Source organism: Bufo bufo, chromosome 9 (genome assembly GCF_905171765.1).
Source record: "Bufo bufo chromosome 9, aBufBuf1.1, whole genome shotgun sequence".
In the NCBI taxonomy this organism is placed as follows: domain Eukaryota; kingdom Metazoa; phylum Chordata; class Amphibia; order Anura; family Bufonidae; genus Bufo; species Bufo bufo.
Window position 1 is genome coordinate 204,912,203 of NC_053397.1, and position 24,383 is coordinate 204,936,585.

The following is a 24,383-nucleotide window of genomic DNA, read 5'->3' on the forward strand; positions in this document are numbered from 1 at the left end:
ATCTTAGTGTACAGTCCCCCCCACATCTTAGTGTACAGTCCCCCCCACACCTCAGTGTACATTCCCCCCGCATCTCAGTGTACCGTCCACCCATACCTCAGTGTACAGTCCCCCCTATACCTCAGTGTACAGTCCCCCCATACCTCAGTGTACAGTCCCCCCACCCCTCAGTGTACAGTCCCCCCACATCTCAGTGTACAGTCCCTCCATACCTCAATGTACAGTCCCCCCCATACCTTAATGTACAGTCCCCCCACATCTCAATGTACAGTACCCCCATACCTCAATGTACAGCCCCCCCATACCTCAATGTACAGTCCCCCCACATCTCAGTGTACAGTCCCACCCATACCTCAATGTACAGTCCCCCCACATCTCAATGTACAGTCCCCCCACATCTCAGTGTACAGTCCCCCCCCACATCTCAATGTACAGTCCCCCCACATCTCAGTGTACAGTCCCCCCCATACCTCAGTGTACAGTCCCCCCACATCTCATTGTACAGTCCCCCCCATACCTCAATGTACAGTCCCCCCACATCTCAGTGTACAGTCCCCCCATACCTCAATGTACAGTCCCCCCACATCTCAGTGTACAGTCCCCCCCATACCTCAGTGTACAGTCCCCCCACATCTCAGTGTACAGTCCCCCCCATACCTCAATGTACAGTCCCCCCACATCTCAGTGTACAGTCCCCCCCATACCTCAATGTACAGTCCCCCCACATTTCAGTGTACAGTCCCCCCCATACCTCAGTGTACAGTCCCCCCCCACATCTCAGCGTACAGTCCCCTCACATCTCAGTGTACAGTTCTCCCCCACATCTCAATGTACAGTCCCCCCACATCTCAGTGTACAGTCCCCCCTATACCTCAGTGTACAGTCCCCCCCACATCTCAGTGTACAGTCCCCCCTATACCTCAGTGTACAGTCCCCCCCATACCTCAGTGTACCGTCCCCCCACATCTCAGTGTACAGTCCCCCCCATACCTCAGTGTACAGTCCCCCCACATCTCAGTGTACAGTCCCCCCCACATCTCAGCGTACAGTCCCCCCACATCTCAGTGTACAGTCCCCCCCATACCTCAATGTACAGTCCCCCCACATCTCAGTGTACAGTCCCCCCCATACCTCAGTGTACAGTCCCCCCACATCTCAGTGTACAGTCCCCCCCACATCTCAGCGTACAGTCCCCCCACATCTCAGTGTACAGTCCCCCCACATCTCAGTGTACAGTACCCCCCATACCTCAGTGTACAGTCCCCCCCACATCTCAGCGTACAGTCCCCCCCACATCTCAGTGTACAGTCCCCCCATACCGCAGTGTACAGTTCTCCCACATCTCAGTGTACAGTCCCCCCACATCTCAGTGTACAGTCCCCCCATACCGCAGTGTACAGTTCTCCCACATCTCAGTGTACAGTCCCCCCACATCTCAGTGTACAGTACCCCCCATACCTCAGTGTACAGTCCCCCCCCACATCTCAGTGTACAGTCCCCCCCACATTTCAGCGTACAGTCCCCCCACATCTCAGTTCAAAATAAGTTACTACATGAGTAGGTTCCGCATACTTCTCCCACGCTGCTGACACTCGCGAACCCCATGATCCATGTGAAAAAGCACGTTACTCTCCTGTTTCTGATCCACATGATCTGGGAGTGCCACGTGATGTTGTGACGTCAGTAGGTCCTTGCCAAGTATAGTATTTACCCATTGCCGTAGGAAAGCACAATTCTCCAGCAAACCCTTCCCCCTCCTCTTCCCCCAGCCCTTGTCTATGCTGCCCTGGTCTGTGCCCCCCTTACACCTAAGTTGCGAAGTGCGCAGAGTGGGGGGGGGCCCATACAAAAAATTGCTGTGGGGCCCAGTCACTTCTAGTTACGCCCCTGTTCTGGATGATGAGATGAAAAATGACAGTATTTGAATTTTACTGTCAATTTGATCACATAATAAGTGACTTTTATTACGGAACTAGCAGAAGGACGCGGCTTCGCACGGGTATATTTCATCTATTTCATTTAATGTTTGTGTGTGTTATTTCGACTGTATCCCCAATAACAGTGACCTCTACAGCATCCCACCCCATTAACAGTGAACTCCACAGTCCCCCACCTCTTAACAATAACCCTCCCACAGTGCCCCGCCACTTTAAAATGGGACCTCCACAGCAGCCCATCCCCTTAACTTTGACCTTCACAGCAGCCCACCCCTTTAACAGTGAGTTTCACAGCACCCCACTCCCTTTGACAGTGACCTCCTCAGGTGCCTGCCCCCTTAACAGTGACCTCCACAGTACCCCGCTGCCTTAACAGTGACCTCCACAGCAGTTGCCCCTTTAATAGTGGTCCCTGCCCCCTTAACAGTGACCTCCACAGTACCCTGCTGCCTTAACAATGACCTCCACAGCAGTTGCCCCTTTAATAGTGGTCCCTGCCCCCTTAACAGTGACCTCCACAGTGTCCGCCCATTTAACAGTAACTTCCACAGCGGCCTGCCCCCTTAACAGTAACATCCACAGTGAACGCCCCTTTAACAGTGACCTCCACAGCGCCCTTCCCCTTTAACAGTGACCTCCACAGCGCCCTGCCCCTTTAATGCTAGGGCTACACGATGACATTTGTCACGCAACATTTAGTCTCAACAATTTTTATAATGATAGTCTATGGTGTCGCACTGCGACACGACAGTTGCAAAAAGTCCATCGTTGCAGTCACAGCATGTCTCATGTCGCAGTGCAACACCATAGACAATCATTAGAAAAATTGTCGTGCGACATTAATGTCGCGCGACACATGTAGCAGTGTAGTTGTGCCCTATGTGTCGTGCAGCCCTAGCCTAAAGCTGACCTACAGCAGTGAAGAAAAATGGCTGGGTTGCAATGGAAACCTGGAGTAAAACTATATGTATGTGGAGACTAAGGGCCTGAGAGCTTCTATTGGCTAAAAAGGGACATGTGACTGTGAGTATGGCAGTTGGGATCTGAAGAGAAAGTCTTGCAGGCTTGTATTGGCTAATGCATTTTTTAGGAATATCTCAGGAACGGTACGTCCTAGAGAGCTGTGACCCCCCCCCCCCCCCCCCTCGCCCACCCCCACCTAAGATTTCTTTCCAGGTAGCAAGGGATGTGTATACCAAGTTTCATTGAAATCGATGGTTGCGTTTTTGAGTGATCGCGGAACATACATACATATATACGTCCTTCTTTATATATATAGACAGATAGATAGATTGCTATGGGAGTAACGCAGTAACATAAAGTACATTGATGCAGAACCCTCTACATCGCACACCTCTTACCTCCTGAGCATTGCCGTACAGCCAGTGACGCTTGGGACCTTCGAACTGCCTAAAATCTTTCTCCAGCTGCCTCTTATTCAGGTAGAGCTTCCAGGCTTTCACCAGCACATACAGGAGGCAGAGCCAGACCGCCCAGGACCACACACTCTGCGAGTGCAGCCCGAAGAATAGAGGGGATGACATGTCCGGGACGCAGCCTGAGCTCTGCTACATATGTCAGGATTGTCACACTGGAGATAGATCGCGCTCTGTTAAAAAAGGTTCATAGGACATTGTAGGGAGGAGGAGGAGGAGGAGGAGGAGGGAATGTCAGGATGACAGACATCCCAACCTGCAAAAACTCATTTCAGGGAGGTGCACTTCTCATTTCAGGGAGGTTTTCTTTTTTTTTGCCTAAAGGGTTAACGATAAAGTGTCACACATAATTACAGTTACTCGCCTCAACATGTCTCTTACAGTCATTTAACCCACCATGGGAAATTTAAAAATCACTGCTGCAAACAGTGCAGCGAGCTAAACTTTTATTATTTTTTACCCCTATTAGACAAGGGTACACTTTAGTGTAGTCAGGGGTGAAGTGCGTTTTGTACTTCTTTCTTTTACTTGCAGATTCTGCCATGGTGCTGAGCTCTGTCACTGCTGAGTGATCAGATCGTCACTGCGTCACTCTGACTCACGACACTCTCTCTTTTGGCAAACAGTCAGTGACTGATTCTTAAGTGCCGCCTCTCCCCTCCTCCCTCCCCTCCTCCCTCTTTGAGATCAGACATCCAGTTGCGGACACATCAGCTTCTTCTTGCACTGTACAGTGCGCACGCGCCGAGACACTGCTACAGGTGCCGGAAAGGACAGTGCCGCCTCTCCCCGCCTCCCTCCCACTCCTCCCTCCCCCTCTTTGAGATTATCCCGCGCGTGCGCACAGGCTCAGATGCGCCGTTGCGGACTGCATCTCGGCACGCGCCGAGACACTGCTACAGGTGCCGGAAAGGTTTACTGCGAGTAAACCTTTCCGGGACCTATTGTCTCACTTGCGGGCGTCAGGGAGCCGCTATTTAATAGTGGGAGACTCCCTGAACGTCCGGGAGACTTGAGATCCCTGGGATGAGGGCAGGAGCAGTAGACAACACAATGGGCCTCGTTTATCAAGGCTAGTGTAAAGATACACTGCCTTAGTCATTGATTGCAACCAATGAAATTCCACTTTTCATTTTTCACAGCTCCTTTAAAAATGAAATGTGCAATCTGATTGGCTGCAATGGGTGACTAAACCAGTTTTTCTTTACAGCAGTTTTGATAAATATCCTCAAATGCATACTGAAAGGATTTGGACATTTCTGGACCTCTACGACAACCTTGGTTTGAGACACTGACGTCAGGAGAGATGTTTCTCAGTTGGCAATAATAGACACACACATCACTGAGAAACACTCTAACTTTATTATGCTATAGCTTGGCCTCATATAGGCAGTAGAAAAATTTGCATAACAACAGCGTTAAACCAATCATAAATTATATACATTGATGCTCATACAGATACTACCGGAACATCCTTTTATGGGTATGTAATACGTCACATATAAGAATGTACGCAATTGTGCCGAATGACCCTGAGTGAAACAGAACATTTGTTCTAGTTCTGGGAGATTCCCAGAATCTGTCCTGAGACAGATAAGTGAACCTAACTCACAGCGGGGGATATGTGAAGTGCGTGGGTGAGATATTATAACAATTCTGTACGTCTTAGAGAAGACAACATGGAGTCACATTTCCCTTCAATCCCCTCTTAGAACCAAATTTCTTAGATAATATGGTTCTTACCCTTGCCCTTTTCCCTGTATACCGCCAGATATTTTCTATATCCTTCATGTGAGTTGTCTTCAGGATTAGGCAGCAGAGTCTCATAAAATGACATATTTGATACTCCTTTCATTATCAGTTTCCGTACACATGGTATGATACATGTTCCAACTATTGCTATTACTATAATAATTATCAGGATAATGATTCCCGACTGTACAAGTGCCTGTTTCCAGGTAGTGAACTAGCCAAAATACTGATCCCAAGGGTTATCGATACCTGAGTTTCTTTTGAGCTCGATTGATAAATCCTCGAGTTTCTTTATTGCCAGTGTGACCTTACCATTAGGGCCGGTGTTGTTGGGTATGAACGTGAAGCAGGATGAGGGGTCCGTCAATCCTTACAGACACCACCTCTTTCTGCAAGTATCATATCGAGTACCATGCGGTTTTGAAATGTCATAATGGAATCTGCCTGTAACTGTTCTGCTACACCCTGTAACGCATCCCTGGTGTAGTTTACAAACCTTTGTTGATTATAGTAAATATAGTTGATCCAGTCTACATTTTTGTTGATTGTTATGTGGAGAATTATGGATTCAAATCCTGCTGCCACCTGACCTCTGGCCTTGAAATCATCAGGGACCCCTCTTGGGACCCCGATTGCATCAATATACATGTGTGGGTCGAAGCTACCTTTTGGGAGGGCACGACGGTTGCGTATATGTGTGTTGGTGTCTTTTTCATTTTCAGTGAAGATGTGTATGTTCATGATGGCTTTAGCAAGAGCACATTCACCCCTCCAGGAACCCTCTAGGCTAGATCTTATCTTTCCATCCCCACAGATCCAATATACATCTCCAATCGTGTATACTTGATTCTGTGTGAGGGAGGTATCTGTTTCACTGTAAGTTGCACAGTATCCTTCAGTGAAATTACCCAGGGATCTTCCTTGATCTCCCCCTCTGTGGCAGGTATAGTTACCAGGATAGATCTGTATACCTGCACCAGGGCGGGGAGTTTTTATGAGGAGTGGGTATTTTTGCTTCCATTCTTCACATGCAGACTGGTTACTAGATGAATTTCAGAATAATTGCAAAAAACATTCCTCAACACTAGAGGGCAATGTTAAGGGCACAGTACCTAGGTGAGGCTTAGCGGTCCCACATATATAACAATTACTTTTATTTCCTGCTTCCATAGGACGCACCCCGCTTCACCATGCAGCTCAGCGTGAAAATGTAGGGGTCGGGCAGGTGCACCAGGCCAGAGCCTAAGTGGGAAGTTGGAGAAGGTGCGTGCGATACGTGAAATGACACACGTGCCGTGCATGGCACACGTCCTGAACTTAGTCGCGCAGCGATTCGTTGCCAAATACCCCGGGGTCCAGGACGTCTTGTGGCAGGCCAGGAAAATCTCTGGCCATTTTAGATGATCTTGCACGGCCATGGCTCGCCTTGCTGACGTTCGGCGGTGACACCACCTGCCCGTCAGACGTCTGATTTGTGACTGCCCGATGCGATAGAGCTCCACCTTGTATATGTTTGATAGGCTGCTCCAGCAGCAATGTGCCGTTAACGACTACCTGTACGAACTCTGCGGCAGGACAGGTTCTGGGGAGCTTGTTTATTTTCACTGCGCCAGTGGCTGCTCATGCGCGACGCATGCAGACTTCTGTGGCTATTTGATGAGATCACCAAACTGGTCAGTCGCAGCCTGGGCCTTTCTGGAGTGTGCATTGCTTCGTGTCATTGATCAAGCATTACTTCGTGTCATTGATCAAGCAAGCCATCGAGGAGCAGGAAGATGAGGAAGTCGCAATGCTAGATGAATTCCCAGGAGGGGCTACTCCATCTGGGGCAAGTTAACAGGAGTCTGAATAGGAGGATGGTGCCAGGGCGGAGGAGGAGCAAGAAGAGCATGCTTTAAACATTTCTGGGATCCCTGATGTTGTCCGTGGCTCGGGGGAGGAGACCGAGGACGACATTATCCTGGACTATGAGCAGGAGCCAGGGCGCTCCACCGCTTCCAATTTAGTGCAAATGGGGGCCTTCATGCTCCAGTGTGTGAAGAGGGACCCCCGTATAAAAAGCATAAAGGGCAAGGACCAGTACTGGGTGGCAACGTATTTAGACCCCCGGTACAAACACAAAATGGCGGACATGTTACCAACATAACAGAGGGCTGTCAGAATGCAGCACTTCCAGGCCTTTCTTCGAGAAATGCTGCACTCTGCTTTTGTAGGTGCTGGCAGAGGAATTTCCACTCACAGAGAAATAGTTGCGGGTACAAATCCAACAGCGCATGCAAGAAGAGGGTGGTTTGAAGATGTGTTGGTCACTTCGGATATGAGATCCTTCTTGCAGCCAACCCATCGACAGCCGCCCTACGGATCCAGCCTCAGGGAATGCCTAGACCGACAGATGTCCGACTACATCGGGTTAACGACCGATGTTGACGCTCTGAGAAGCGAGGAAACCCTGGACTACTGGGTGTGCAGGCTTGACCTGTGGCCAGAGCTCGCACAATTTGCCATGGAACTGTTGGCTTGCCTCTCGTCCAGTGTCCTGTCCGAAAGGACTTTCAACGCAGCTGGGGGGATTGTGACCGATAAGCGCACTCGCCTAGCTCTAAAAATGAATGAGGCATGTTACGACCACGTTTAATTGAATTTCCTCATGCCAACCCACAAATATCCGCCACTACCCAGAACAAATATTGGTCCCTGTCTTAGGTAAATACAGCGGCATCAAAGGACTTTTCTGTCCGTTGAATGCCTAATGTTTTGGGCCTCGGAGGAATTCAACACCTGTGACGACCACGTGTTTCAACTATTATCATTAGGGTTTTTTTCAAGAGGGGGGATTTCGTTAGCCATGTTTTTAATCCAATTTTATAATTTTAGTTCTTTTAAACATATGTATTTGACCTGTATTTGTACTGGCCTTCAGTTAAATTGATATCCATCTACCGTCTAATAGACCTCCAGCCACATACTTGCCTGTTCTTTTATGTACGCTGAATGCATAATTTTTGGGGCCTGTAGTACACTGGACTGCTGGAAAATTGATATCCAATGACCGTGTAATCTACCTTCAGCCAGTTACTTACTTGTTTTTTTATGTACGCTGAATGCATAATTTTTGGGGCCTGTAGTACACTGGCCTGCTGTAAAATTGATATCCAATGACCATGTAATCTACCTCCAGCCACATACTTGTTCTTTTATGTATGCTGAATGCATAATTTTTGGGGCCTGTAGTACACTGGCCTGCTGGAAAATTGATATCCAATGACCGTGTAATCTACCTCCAGCCACATACTTACTTGTTCTTTTATGTATGCTGAATGCATAATTTTTGGGTCCTGTAGTACACTGGCCTGCTGGAAAATTAATATCCAATAACCGTGTAATCTACAGGGTGGGCCATTTATATGGATACACCTTAATAAAATGGGAATGGTTGGTGATATTACCTTCCTGTTTGTGGCACATTAGTATATGTGAGGGGGGAAACTTTTCAAGATGGGTGGTGACCATGGCGGCCATTTTGAAGTCGGCCATTTTGAATCCAACTTTTGTTTTTTCAATAGGAAGAGGGTCATGTGATACATCAAACTTATTGGGAATTTCACACGAAAAACAATGGTGTGCTTGGTTTTAACGTAACTTTATTCTTTCATGAGCTATTTACAAGTTTCTCTTTGTTTACAGCCATTGACATGTCGCCGAGGTTAAAACGTGAGGAGCGGATAGAAATTGTGTTGATGTCTGGTGAACGCAGTAACCGGGTCATTTCAGCAGATTTCAATGCAAGACACCCTACAAGACCACCCATCTCCCATGCTACAGTTAGCAAACTGCTTGCTAAGTTTCGTGAAACTGGTTCAATGTTGGATTTGCCAAAATGTGGACGCATGAAATCTGTCTCTAATGAAGAAACATCAGTGGCTGTCCTAGCTTTATTCAGCAAGAGCCCACAGTGTAGCACTCGCCGCATGTCACTGGAGAGTGGCATTAGTCGAACATCCCTTCGGCGGATATTAGCTACTCACAAATGGCACCCTTACAAACTCCAGTTACTGCAGCATCTCAACGAGGATGACCCAGATCGGCGCACTGAATTTGCAGAATGGGCAAAACAAAAATTGAAACTGGACCCTCAGTTTATGCAGAAGATTTTGTTCAGTGATGAGGCAAACTTTTATGTGAATGGTGAAGTTAACAAACAAAACCACCGCTATTGGTCTGACACTAACCCACATTGGATAGATCCCTCCAAGACTGTTGGAACCAAAAGATTTATGGTATGGTGTGGTATATGGGGTACAAAGATAGTGGGGCCATTCTTCATCAAGGAAACCTCAAGGCCACTGGATATGCGAAATTGCTACATGATGATGTGTTTCCCTCTTTATGCAGAGTTTTTCCAGCAAAATGGTGCACCACCACATTATGGGTGTCAGGTCCGAGCATTCCTAGATGAACAGTTTCCTGGAAAGTGGATTGGTCATCGTGGGCCAGTTGAATAGCCCCCAAGGTCTCCCGATCTGACCCCCTTAGACTTTTATCTTTGGGGTCATCTGAAGGCAATTGTCTATGCTGTGAAGATACGAGATGTGCAGCACCTGAAACTACGGATACTGGAAGCCTGTGCTAGCATTTCTCCTGCGGTGTTGCTATCAGTGTGTGAAGAGTGGGAGAAGAGGGTTGCATTGACAATCCAACACAATGGACACATTTTATAAGTGGTCAGAAACTTGTAAATAACTCATGAAAGAATAAAGTTACGTTAAAACCAAGCACACCATTGTTTTTCTTGTGAAATTCCCAATAAGTTTGATGTGTCACATGACCCTCTTCCTATTGAAAAAACAAAAGTTGGATTCAAAATGGCCGCCATGGTCACCACCCATCTTGAAAAGTTTCCCCCCTCACATATACTAATGTGCCACAAACAGGAAGTTAATATCACCAACCATTCCCATTCTATTAAGGTGTATCCATATAAATGGCCCACCCTGTATATACACACACACACACACCTACATAAAAACACACAATATACACATTTACACTCAGGTATGGCCATACTGTAATTACATTCACTTTACACAAACATACACTTACTTTTTATGCACATAGCTGGGTGAGCTGGAGGGAGAGTTAGCTGGATTGAGAGTGGATGTAAACATCCTCCCCCACCCTCTCTGTCCCCACGCTTCTCTTCTCTGTGGGAGTGCCGGGGGGAGAGGGGAGTGTATGACGGAAGCACAGGCAGAAAATCAGCTGCTAGCAGACGGAACCTCTGCTAGAATGAAGGAGTTAGCTGCTGCCCGGCTAGTGCAGACTGATTCCGGTTCAGTCTCATAGTATTGTTTCATGTAAAGATAGGAGGAAGACCACCTGAAGGGGGCCCCTTTGGTGATGGGGGCCCAGGGCAATTGCCCAGTTTGCCCCTCCCGAATGCTGGCCCTGACTATAGATCTAATAAAAACATTCAGTACTGCTTTGGGGCCCCTTCTAAGCTCGGGCCCTGAAGCAGTCGCTTCCCATGCTTCCCTGATAGCTACGCCACTGCTCACATATCAGTACACTGCTGTATATACTATATATCTGTACACATTGCATCTATTATACCTCGTACCTCACATATCAGTATGTTTTGGATCTGGTCAAGGTACCAGGTAGGTTGATGCACTGCTCCAAATTAGTAGAAAATTGTCTTAACGTGCACGGAGAAATCAAACTCTGACACACCTATTGGAGTCAAAGTAAATCTCTAGTTTAATTGCAAGTGTTCACACAGAATATACACTCCTGGTGGGAGGTGACTAAATGTGGTGCTTATTTATTGGTTACTGGGAAGCAATAGCAAGCATTCAATGGGTTAATCTTACACTTCTTTTTCATCAGGCTGACTTAAGAAATCCTCTAACAGCACAGCTCCGCAGCCCCCTCATTGACATGTTCCTTGGGCTTTGGAATGCGCTCCTTCCCCCCTCCCATCTTCAAGATAATGGGAAAGGTGTGTGCGCCTGGTAATACATCCAGGAAGCATGATTTTTCTACTAAGCAGTGTCTGAGCAGTGTAACGCACGTGTATAGAACAAGCAAGTATCCATACTGTTTCAGTAGTCCATAACAGTCCCCACTTGGAAACTTGATTGTTGGCTATCCCTAAAATCGAACGAATTCACTGGGTATACCCTTCGTATCCTCTTCACCTGCAGTGGCGACAACCTATCTCTATTAGATAAGCTCCCGATTTCAAGGCTTATGATAGTACCCCAGGATTCATCTTACCCTATCTCTGCACGGCATCATAGCTGGGAGGGAGAACCGTGTTGAATGGCGTTTCCTTTTGTTCTTCCTCATGGCTTATTGTTCCGGGGTCGTCAGGACAGCCTTTACTCTTTTACAATGTGAGACGTGGATCCAGGTGGATCTCCCTTCGAGTTTCACGAAAGTTGCGGTAGTCAACAGCACTTGGTAGGGTCCCTTGTATCGTGGTTCGAGGGTGCTTCTGACGTGTTTCTTGACTACCACCCACTCTCCAGGTTTCAGAGTGTGGCTTCCTTCTAGAGAGTCTGGATCTGGAATGGAAGAGAGAACTTGCGCATGTATGTTAGACAATTGTTTGCTCAATGCTATCACATATTTTGCAACAGATTCATAATGCATTTGTAGCTGCTGCAGAAAATACTGTCCCATCCTTGGCCCTATCCTAAATAGGATCTCGTATAGGGGGTCAGTTTGTGTGGTGACCTTGGTGTGTGCCTAACTGAAAAGAGTGTTATAGGCAAGCACTGAACCCAATTGAGCCCTGTCTCCCTGGTCATCTTCAGCATTTTTTATTTCAACACCCTGTTCAGTCTTTCAACTTTGCCACTGCTTTGGGGACGGTAAGGGGTGTGAAACGCTAGGTGTGACCCTACCATCTTCCAGACCTCTTGGGTTAGATTAGCAGTGAATGCTGGGCCCTGATCACTCTCAATGACCTCAGGTACCCCGAACCTACAAACAGTTTCCTGCATTAGTTTGTTAACAGTGGTGGTTGCTGTCTGGTTTCGGATGGGGTAGGCTTCTGGCCACCCGGAGAACAAGTCTATCACTACTAGCACATATTGAAACCCTTGGCACATTGGCATCTGGATATGGTTGATTTGTATCCTTTGGAATGGGTACAGAGCTCTGGAAAGGCACTTAGTGGGTGTGGGTTCAGTCCTGCCTGGGTTGCATTCGGCACAAATGAGGCAAGACTGGGTATGTCTTACCAGGACTGGGGTGATTCCTGGGGCCACCAATATTTTGTTAGTTTTTTTAATGATGGTTTTGGATTGGTGAGTGGGCCCATGGGCCACTGAGGCTATCAAGGGATAGAAGACTCTGGGTAGGCACACTTTTTTCCTTGTGTCCAGAGTCCAGATTCTTCTTCGAGGGCTGACTCTTTCAACCAGGTTTCCTTTCCCATACGAGTGGCCTGTTTCTGCATTTGTTTCAGTAGGTCCCATGTGACTTATTTTTGTTCCAGGTCTTACTGTGCTACCATAATCTGGTCTGACTGGACTCTTTTCTCTTCCACTACTGCTTTCCTGGCTGCTTGGTCAGCTAGGGTGTTTCCTCTGGCCTCAGAGGTGTCAGCTCGAGTATGGGCTTGATCACCGCCACTTGGGTGGGCAGGAGTACTGCTGCCATTAGAGCCGCTACTGCTGAAGCATTCTTGATTGGGGTTCCTGTGGCTGTGATGTAATTCCGGGCTTTCCATATTACTCAAAAGTCATGAACTACTCCAAAGGCATATCTAGAGTATGCGTAGATATTGGCGATAGTCTTTTGCCATGAGGCAGGCTTCAGTGAGGGCAATGAGTTCAGCCTCCTGTGCTGACTGGTCTGAGCGCAATTGTCTTGCACACAGCACCTCATGCATTCCTTGAGCCGTCCACAAAGAGAGTCCAATGCGGGTTGGTCCGAGGAGTGTCTTGGACTGATGGTGGTATCCCTACTTCAGCTTCCATCATTGTGATGTAATCATGATCTTGTTCCTTGTAAAGAGAGTCGGTTGAGGCCCATAGTTCATCTTTGAAGGAGTGGAGCAGGGTTGAGGATGTGGCATCTCTGAATAGTGACATTATCTGGCAGGAGCAGACTACACTGGAGCTGCAGGTGGTGCTGTGCAGTGAGGTGTTTAGGTTAAGTCTGCTGGAGGATAGCATAAATGTCAAAGGGAGCCAGAATAGTGAAAGGGTGACCAAGCACAACGTCAGATGTGACGTCCAGAAGAGAGCTGGCAGCATGGATGGCTCTGACACAGGAAGGGACGGCTCTGGCTACGGGGTCAAGGCTCTTAGAATAGTAACCCAGTGGTCTACTGCTGTAAATTAGTAGAAAATTGTCTTAACCTGCATGGAGAAATTAAACTCTAACACACCCATTGGAGTCAAAGTAAATCTCTAGTTTAATTGCAAGTGTTCACACAGAATATACCCTCCCGGTGGGAGGTGACTAAATGTGGTGCATTTTTATTGGCTACAGAGAAGCAATAGCAAGCATTCAATGGGTTAATCTTACACTTCTTTTTCATCAGGCTGACTTAAGAAATCATCTAACAGCGCAGCTCTGCAGCCCCCTCATTGACATGTACCTTGGGCTTTGGAATGCGCTCCTTCCCCCCTCCCATCTTCAAGATAGTGGGAAAGCTGTGTGCGCCTACTATATACCTGTACACACTACATCTATTATACCTCGTACCTCACATATCAGTACACTCAGACCATCTTCAAAAGCCAGTCACTACAATCCTGCTAAACCACACCATGACTCCATTAGGCCATGTATTGACATGTGAGGTACAAGGTATAATAGATGCAATGTGTACAGATATACAGTGGCGGAAATAATTATTTGACCCCTCACTGATTTTGTAAGTTTGTCCAATGACAAAGAAATGAAAAGTCTCAGAACAGTATCATTTCAATGGTAGGTTTATTGTAACAGTGGCAGATAGCACATCAAAAGGAAAATCGAAAAAATAACTTTAAATAAAAGATAGCAACTGATTTGCATTTCATTGAGTGAAATAAGTATTTGAACCCTCTAACAAAAAAAGACTTAATACTTGGTGGAAAAACCCTTGTTTGCAAGCACAGAGGTCAAACGTTTCTTGTAATTGATGACCAAGTTTGCGCACATTTTAGGAGGAATGTTGGTCCACTCCTCTTTGCAGATCATCTCTAAATCCCTAAGGTTTCGAGGCTGTCTCTGTGCAACTCTGAGCTTGAGCTCCCTCCATAGGTTTTCGATTGGATTAAGGTCCGGAGACTGACTAGGCCACTCCATGACCTTAATGTGCTTCTTCTTGAGCCACTCCTTTGTTGCCTTTGCTGTATGTTTTGGGTCATTGTCGTGCTGGAACACCCATCCACGACCCATTTTCAGTTTCCTGGCAGAGGGAAGGAGGTTATCGCTCAGGATTTCACGATACATGGCTCCGTCCATTTTCCCGTTTATGCGAATAAGTTGTCCTGTGCCCTTAGCAGAAAAACACCCCCAAAGCAAAATGTTTCCACCCCCATGCTTGACGGTGGGGACGGTGTTTTGGGGGTCATAGGCAGCATTTTTCTTCCTCCAAACACAGCGAGTTGAGTTAATGCCAAAGAGCTCTATTTTGGTCTCATCAGACCACAGCACCTTCTCCCAGTCACTCTCTGAATCATTCAGGTGTTCATTGGCAAACTTCAGACGGGCCTGCACATGTGCCTTCCTGAGCAGGGGGACCTTGCGAGCCCTGCAGGATTTTAATCCATTGCGGTGTAATGTGTTTCCAATGGTTTTCTTGGTGACTGTGGTCCCTGCTAATTTGAGGTCATTAACTAACTCCTCCCGTGTAGTTCTAGGATGCTTTTTCACCTTTCTCAGAACCATTGACACCCCACGAGGTGAGATCTTGCGTGGAGCCCCAGAGCGAGGTCGATTGATGGTCATTTTGTGCTCCTTCCATTTTCGAACAATCGCACCAACAGTTGTCACCTTCTCTCCCAGCTTCTTGCTAATGGTTTTGTAGCCCATTCCAGCCTTGTGCAGGTCTACAATTTTGTCTCTGACATCCTTGGACAGCTCTTTGGTCTTTCCCATGTTGGAGAGTTTGGAGTCTGCTTGATTGATTGATTCTGTGGACAGGTGTCTTTTATACAGGTGACTAGTTAAGACAGGTGTCCTTAATGAGGGTGACTAATTGAGTAGAAGTGTCTAACCACTCTGTGGGAGCCAGAACTCTTAATGGTTGGTAGGGGTTCAAATACTTATTTCACTCAATGAAATGCAAATCAGTTGCTATCTTTTATTTAAAGTTATTTTTTCGATTTTCCTTTTGATGTGCTATCTGCCACTGTTACAATAAACCTACCATTGAAATGATACTGTTCTGAGACTTTTCATTTCTTTGTCATTGGACAAACTTACAAAATCAGTGAGGGGTCAAATAATTATTTCCGCCACTGTATAGTATATACAGCAGTGTACTGATATATGAGGTATAAGGTATAATATATGCAATGTGTACAGATATATAGTATATACTGCAGTGTACTGATATGTGAGGTATAAGGTATAATAGATGCAGTGTGTACAGATACTGTATATAGTATATACAGCAGTGTACTGATATGAAAGGTACGAGGTAGAATAGATGCAGTGTGTACAGAGATATAGTATATACAGCAATGTACTGATATGAGAGATACGAGGTCGAATAGATGTAGTGTGTACAGGTATATACAGTGTCTTGCAAAAGTATTCACCCCCCTTGACTTTTCTCGTATTTTGGTGCCTCACAACCTGGAATTAACATCGATTGTTTGAGGATTTTCATCATTTAATTTACAGTACATGCCCACAACTTTCAGAATGTTTGTTTGTTTTTATATTGTAAAGCAATCAACAAGTAGGACAAAATAACAGAAAAAGTCAATGTGCATAACTATTCACCCCCATAATGTCAATACTTTGTAGAGCCGCCTTTTGCGGCAATTACAGCTCCAAGTCGCTTTGGATAAGTCTCTATGAGCTTGCCACATCTTACCACTGGGATTTTTGGCCATTCCCTCCTTGCAAAATTGCTCCAGCTCCTTCAAGTTGGATCGTTTGCGCTTGTGAACAGCAATCTGACCACAGATTTTCTATTGGATTGAGATCCGGGCATTAACTAGGCCATTCCAACACATTTACATGTTTCCCCTTAAATCACTCAAGTGTTGCTTTAGCCGTGTGTTTGAGGTCATTGTCCTGCTGGAAGGTGAACCTCCATCCTAGCCTCAGATCACACACAGAGTGGTACAGGTTTCGCTCAAGAATATCCTTGTATTTAGCACCATCCATCTTTCCCTCCACTCTGACCAGTTTCCCAGTCCCATCCCCCCAGCATAATGCTGCCACCACCATGTTTCACTGTGGGGATGGTGTTCTTTGGGTGATGTGATGTGTTGGGTTTGCACCAGACATAGCGTTTTCTTTCATGGGCGAAAAGTAAAATTTTTGTCTCATCAGACCAGAGCACCTTACTCCATACATTTTGGGAGTCTCTCACATGCCTTTTCACAAACTCACAATGTGACTTTTTGTTTTTAGCTGAAAGTAATGGCTTTCTTCTGGCCACCCTGCCATAAAGCCCAACTCTATGGAGCGTACGGCTTATTGTCGTCCTGTGTACAGATACTCCAGTCTCTGCTGTGGAACTCTGCAGCTCCTCCAGGGTTACCTTAGGTCTCTATGCTGCCTCTCTGATTAATCCCCTCCTTGCTGGGTCCCTGAGTTTTGGTGGGCGGCCGTCTCTTGGCAGGTTTGCCGTTGTGCCATGTTCTTTCCATTTGGTTATGATAGATTTGATGGGGCTCCTGGGGATCATCAAAGATTTGGATATTTTTTTATAACCTAACCCTGACATGCACTTCTCAACAACATTGTCCCTTACTTGTTTGGAGAGTTCCTTGGTCTTCATGGCAGTGTTTGGTTAGTGATGCCTCTTGCTTAGGTGTTGCAGCCTCTGGGGCCTTTCAAAAAAGGTGTGTATATGTAATGACAGAACTGTGACACTTAGATTGCACACAGGTGGACATCAATTCACTAATTATGTGACTTCTGAAGGTAATTGGTTGCACCAGAGCTTTCTATGGGTTTCCCAACAAAGGGGGTGAATACATACACACTTGCCAATTTTCTGTTTTCTATTTCTAAACAATAGTTTTATTTATATATTTTTCTCATTTCACTTCACCAACTTAGACTATTGTGTTCTGATCCATCACATAAAATTCAGATTAGCACCATCCATCTTTCCCTCCACTCTGACCAGTTTCCCAGTCCCATCCCCCCAGCATGATGCTGCCACCACCATGTTTCTAAGTGTCACATGATCTAAGTGTTACATGATCTGTCATCACATATACACACCTTTTTTGAAAGGCCCCAGAGGCTGCAACACCTAAGCAATGGTTGGATTGCCAACCATTCCTTACTAGGACCTATGGCCAGAAACAAAAAAATAATAAAATACATAACAATGCTAACTATGAACAAATTTTAGCAGCGGTCAATGTTTAAGTCACACGGGCACAGTGTAAATCAAATGTAGTTTGAAACTTCCTCCTACAGAGCAAGAGAATGTGCCAGCTCCCCCAGCTACAGAACTAGGTATCTCCTACTCATACACAGTATTTGGGACATAGAGTGCATTAAATACAATACATGGACACTTTACAGTGGAGTTCCAGGACACTGTACACCCACCATAAGAAAATATATTGGAAACCAGGACCCTGACCACTTTGAGGCAGGGCTACACGAAGATCTTGGATCTTGTTGCATGAGCTAAGATCGCTGTGTAGAAGTGCATCCAAAGAACTGAATGGGGTGGCAGCCCAACCTTCAAGTTTCCATGACCCCAGAATCGCAAAAGAATGGTGATTTTTTATTTATTTTTTTGCATTTCTGGGGTCGTGGAAACTTCCAAGCTGCACTGCACTACCATTCAGCTCAATAGCTGCACTGCTACATAGTGATCTTTGGTTGTATGACGAGTGTTGTGGCCCTATTCTAGGCCATAAAATGCAGGTTATGGACCCATTAAAGTCACTTCATCCAAATTTTACAGAGTGGACCGCAAAATACATACAGTCATATGAATGTACCCTAAAGCAGACCGTTCCCTCCAACTGCATCACCCATGCAATCCCTTAGGCACACACATTCCCTCCAACTGCTACATCACCCATGCATTCCCTAGGCAAATGTATTCTTAGCCAGTTCATCACAATCACTTGGAGACCAGAATTGGAACCCCCTAAACATGGAAAGTCTACCCTCCTAGCTCAGAACTCCAGAAACAAAGTTGTCCATTTTTTTGGAATTCCAGTTCTGGTCCCCATATGCTCCTGCCTAGCCATGTTGGCTTCTAGTGCCATAGGAAAGATGACATCGGCAGCAATCTCCTGTTACACATACTGCATAACATAGAAAAGTGAGCCTAGTAGAAGAGACCTGAAAACCTCATAAGCTTCTGGTATGGCTGCCTGTGGTCATTGCCATTATAACCATCAGCATCTACCTGGTGAGCTTTGAGACAGTGCAAGATCTGCCACCTGGAGTGGTTACCATATCACTGTTTGTACACTTGCTGTATAGTGTCTAACCTCTAGAGACATAATCAGTGGGTGTCTCGAAGGCACGTTTGTTTATAATTAGCCAATCATTGCTCTGAGACACCACCGAAGTCTCGAGTCTCCTGCAGATACACAACACGTCCTATTCTTTATGACAATACATGTCAAGGAAGGAAACTAAAGCGCAATCCTTTATTTGAGCTTGGTTTTCCCTATACTGTGCAAATCCACATGCGATATACAGTATGGCCATGTCACAAATGACAGATATGGGGGTTGCAGGTACAGATCATGTTGAGTTGAATGCTACTGGTGCCTATGCACCCTTCTTCCCCACCAATCATGGTGCCCATGGTCATACTTCCCTGCCATATTGGAAGGGGCACAGGCAGTAACACTTAGCTTGGGAGCATAGGCATACACAGATCTTAGAGGGCTCCACAGCAAAAAATTTGTATGGCCCCCACTTTTGCCTCACCCAGTTTCCCAATACACATGTGTCAAAGCCTAACGCCCCAGATTTCTGAAAAATGTATGATTTTTTTATTATTAAGTAAAAGAAATTTTAATAAAAAAATAAATAAATAAATAACAAAAATCCCCCTCTGGCTCACCCACTTTTCTGACATCTACGTCACAAGAAGTGAAACAGGTGCTTCATAAATATTGTGCTCATTCTGAACATCATATTTCTCAATGTATTGACACCAGACAACTGGCATAAATACATTGATAAATCTCCCCATACAGCTCTATGTCCGTTGCTTTCCCTCAATGCATTATAAAACTGTCTTCCTGAAGCTACCACTAGGGGGAGTTTAATGCATAGGAATTTGTATAGTTACCATCGACTGCCATGGAAGCTGTAAAAATCTCTTTGCACTGAGCTCCCTTTTGTGGCGGTTAATGGAAAATGCAGTGAATCTATGTTAGGAACAGTAAAAAGCAGTTCAACGCCACCCCACCTTCCATACGGGCTCCATAGCAGACAGGTGGGTGGCCAAAGTGGAAGATATGTCACTAGTTGGGAGAAATACTCCTTTAAGTGTGGCATCTGACATGTTGGAGCTTGTCTGTATAGGCTTTAAAGAACAGGGACCTGGACATCTCCTAACCTCAATGAAGCATAAAAGATTGAAGTGTTCTATATTTTGCAATTATTCCACTGCTTCTATTAAAGGGGTTTACTGAGACCTTAATATTGATGAACTATCCTCAGGATAGGTCATCAGTATCTGATCGGTGGAGGTCCGACATCCTGGACTCCCGCTGATAAGTTGTTTAAGAAGGCACCTGTGCTCCTGTGAGCGCTGCAGCCTTCTCCGTGCTTACCAAGCACAGCGCCATTCATTGTATAGTGGCTGTGCTTGGTATCGCACTCAGGCCCATTCACTTCTATGGGGCTGAGCTGCTACTAGGCCCCGTGACTGATGAACGTGAGGTCACTGGCCTAGGTAAAGCTACTGCAAGTGCCACTGCCTTCTCAAACAGCTGATTGGTAGGGGTCCTGGATGTTTCTAAACCCCAGCAATCAGATATTGATGACCTACCCAGAGGATAGGGTAGATAATAGGGCCACAAAAGTCCTTTTAAGGACTGGTATAGGTGTGCAATCAATAGGTGTGATATACTGAGGGGTGTTATATACTTATAATATACTTTCTAACATACAAAGTATATTATAGTGCATTTGTATTGTGCAGCAGTTGCGTGCAGTTCTGCTGCGCTACCGCAGTTATATAGAGGGACAAACGCTATTGGAATAACTAATTGCAACTGGTGTGATATTCCTGTTGCCTCAAAAAAACTGATTGAGGGGTGTGATATACCTATAATATACTTTCTAACATAGAAAGTATATAGTGCATTTGTATTGTGCAGCAGTTGTGCGCGGTTCTGCTGCCATACCGCAGGTATATAGAGGGACAAGCACTATTGGAACAACTATTTGCAACGGGTGTGATATACCTGTTGCGCCAAAAAAAAATGATTGAGGGGTGCAATATACCTGCTTCCACAAAATACTGATTAAGGGGTTTTATATACCTGCTTCCACAAAATACTGATTGAAGGGTGCGATATACCTGCTTCCACCAAATATTGATTAAGGGGTTCTATATACCTGCTTCCACCAAATATTGATTAAGGGGTTCTATATACCTGCTTCCACAAAATACTGATTAAGGGGATTGATATACCTGCTTCCTACAAATATTAATTCAGGCCTGCGATATACCTGCTTCCACAAAATACTGATTAAGGGGAGTGATATACCTGCTTCCACCAAATATTGATGGATGTCTGCGATATACCTGCTTCCGCAAAATACTGATTAATGGGTTTGATATACCTGCTTCCACGAAATACAGATTGAGGGGTGCGATATACCTGCTTCCACCAAATATTGATTATGGGGTTCTATATAACTGCTTCCACAAAATACTGATTTAGGGGTGCGAAAAACCTGCTTCCACAGAATACTGATTAAGGGGTTTGATATATCCGCTTACACAAAATACTGATTGAGGGGTGCGATATACCTGCTTCCACCAAATATTGATTAAGGGGTTCTATATACCTGCTTCCAGAAAATAGTGATTGAGGGGTGTGATATATCTGCTTTCACAAAAATATTGATTAAGGGGTTTGATATACCTGCATCGACAAAATACTGATTAAGGGGATTGATATACCTGCTTCCACCAAATATTGAATGAGGCCTGCGAAACACCTGCTTCCACAAAATACTGATTAAGGGGATTGATATACGTGGTTCCACCAAATACTGATTGAGGCCTGAATGGAGCCTTACAGGGGGCTGATCAATGACAGGGGGGTGATCAATGACAGGGGGGTGATCAGGGAGTCTATATGGGGTGATCACCCCCCTGTCATTGATCACCCCCCTGTAAGGCTCCATTCAGACGTCCGTATGTGTTTTGCGGATCTGATCCATGTATCCGTGGATCCGTAAAAAAACATACGGACGTCTGAATGGAGCCTTACAGGGGGGTGATCAATGACAGGGGGGTGTTCAATGACAGGGGGGTGATCAGGGAGTCTATATGGGGTGATCACCCCCCTGTCATTGATCACCCCCCTGTAAGGCTCCATTCAGACGTCCGTATGTGTTTTGCGGATCCGATCCATGGATCCGTGGATCCGCAAAACACATACGGACCTCTGAATGGAGCCAGCCTTACAAGGGGGTGATCAATGACAGGGGGGTGATCAGGGAGTCTATATGGGGTGATCATCCCCCTTTAAGGCTCCATTCAGACGTCTGTATGTGTTTTGCGGATCCGATCCATTTATCCGTGGATCCGTAAAAAACATACGGACGTCTAAATGGAGCCTTACAGGGGGGTGATCAATGACAGGGGGGTGATCAATGATAGGGGGGTGATCAGGGAGTCTATATGGGGTGATCACCCCCCTGTCATTGATCACCCCCCTGTAAGGCTCCATTCAGACGTCTGTATGTCTTTTGCGGATCCGATCCATGGATCCGTGGATCCACAAAACACATACGGACCTCTGAATGGAGCCAGCCTTACAAGGGGGTGATCAATGACAGGGGGGTGATCAGGGAGTCTATATGGGGTGATCACCCCCCTGTAAGGCTCCATTCAGACGTCTGTATGTGTTTTGCGGATCCGATCCATGTATCCGTGGATCCGTAAAAAACATACGGACGTCTGAATGGAGCCTTACAGGGGGGTGATCAATGACAGGGGGGTGATCAATGACAGGGGGGTGATCAGGGAGTCTATATGGGGTGATCAGGGGTTAATAAGGGGTTAAAAAGTGACAGGGGGGGTGTAGTGTAGTGGTGTTTGGTGCTACTTATTACAGGGCTGCCTGTGTCCTCTGGTGGTCGATCCAAGCAAAAGGGACCACCAGAGGACCAGGTAGCAGGTATATTAGACGCTGTTATCAAAACAGCGTCTAATATACTTGTTAGGGGTTAAAAAAAATCGCATCTACAGCCTGCCAGCGAACGATCGCCGCTGGCAGGCTGTAGATCCAGTCACCTTCCGATCCTGTGAACGCGCGCGCCTGTTTGCACGCGTTCACAGGAAATCTCGCGTCTCGCTAGATGACGCATAGATGCATGACTCTGCCTGGAGCTGCCGCCTCCGGAAAGTGATCCTGCGTTAGGCGGTCCGGAGGCGGTTAAGGAGATTAATATACCTGCTTCCACCAAATATTGATTGAGGCTTACGAAATACTGATTGAGGGGATTGATATACCCGTTTCCACCAAATATTGAGCCTAAAAAATGATGACGCCGGATAATCCCTATGCCCAACGGCTGACCACTGGCTTGTCGGAACTGCTAGAATAGGGTATATAATCGGAAGACGCTGGTCCGGAACTTTAACCCGGGTGATAGGGTATTGGTTCTGGTACCAACCGTAGACAGTAAGTTCCTAGCTAGGTGGCAGGGGCCCTACGAGGTACTTGAAAAAATTGGAGAGGTACAGTAGATTACAAGGTACACCAGCCAGGGAGGCGAAAGCCGGAGCAGGTGTACCATGTGAATCTGCTCAAACCATGGAAAGATAGGGAAACCTGTATGGAAGACAGCCTACGACCAGGGTTTCTAGGGGAAGCAGTTTTGGCCCCTATGTCTGAAGCAAGGGAAACGGCTGCCACAGTAGGTCTCGGTGCTGTACTCTCTCAGGAAGTCAACGGGGAGGAGCATCCCGTTGTCTTCCTCAGCCATAAGCTCACCCCAGCTGAGACCCAGTACAGTATAGTGGAGAGAGAGTGCCTGGCAATCAAATGGGCACTCAAGTCTCTCCGCTATTATCTGTTGGGGAGAAAGTTCCGTCTGGTGACCGACCACTCCCCTCTCAAGTGGATGAGCCAGGCCAAAGAGAGGATTGTTGGGGTCACCAGGTGGTTCCTGTCCTTACAGAACTTTAAATTTTTCGTGGAACATAGGGCAGGCATGTTACAGGGAAACGTAGATGCCCTGTCCCGGGTACACTGTCTGGCGGGTGTTCACTCCCTCAGGGTTGAACAAAGGGGGGAGGTATGTAGGAAGGTGCAAGGGGCCGTCATTGACGGAAGGTATGTGTCACCGAGGTTTCTGGCCTCGGTGAGGTAAGAGCCGGTAATTTCAAGGGTCAGCGGTAGCTAGTGCTGACTGACACAGTTTTTTGTTAGTATGGCTGTAAAGCCGATCTGGGCCGGCTCTTACTGGGAGTAGCCAAAGTGCAGGGTGGGTGGCTGTTCCCCACAACATTCCAGGCCGGGGCTTTACTGGCCTATATCAAACCCGGCCAGCAGTCTCAGCTGGGTGTGGATTACTCCTCTCTGACAGTGGAGCGCAGTCAGTCTCTGTGTGTTTGAGAACTGAGAATTTGTGCCGTGCTAAAGGGCTGAGAGACGCCTGCAGGAAAACAGGCCCTGAAGCCTGCTGGGGACTGCAGGAGGAAAAACTGCTGACCAGGTGAAGGCTTTTGTTCTGTGAACTTTTTATGGTGTGACCAAACACCAAGACTGCAAACCGTTACTTTTTGTTTTCCCTTATGTGTGAATAAAACACTGAACTGTTTAAGTTAACCCCTTCACGCATTATGATGTACAGATACGTCATTGCGTGACAGGGGATGTATAGAGCG

The 24,383-nt window shown here is 46.4% G+C and overlaps 1 protein-coding gene across 1 annotated transcript in view; it reads right to left on the reverse strand.

Annotated features, from left to right (window-relative positions):
- The window catches only part of LOC120979039 (cytochrome P450 4B1-like), a 45,568-nt gene extending 35,185 nt beyond the window's left edge, over positions 1–10,383 (reverse strand). Inside the window, exons 1-2 of the mRNA XM_040407556.1 lie at positions 10,226–10,383; positions 3,299–3,546 (exon numbers count right to left, since the gene is read on the reverse strand). Of these exons, the coding sequence (XP_040263490.1) occupies positions 3,299–3,481 (183 nt within the window). The 5' untranslated portion in view covers positions 3,482–3,546; positions 10,226–10,383. The remainder of the gene's footprint in view (positions 1–3,298; positions 3,547–10,225) is intronic.
- Positions 10,384–24,383: the final 14,000 nt, after the last annotated feature.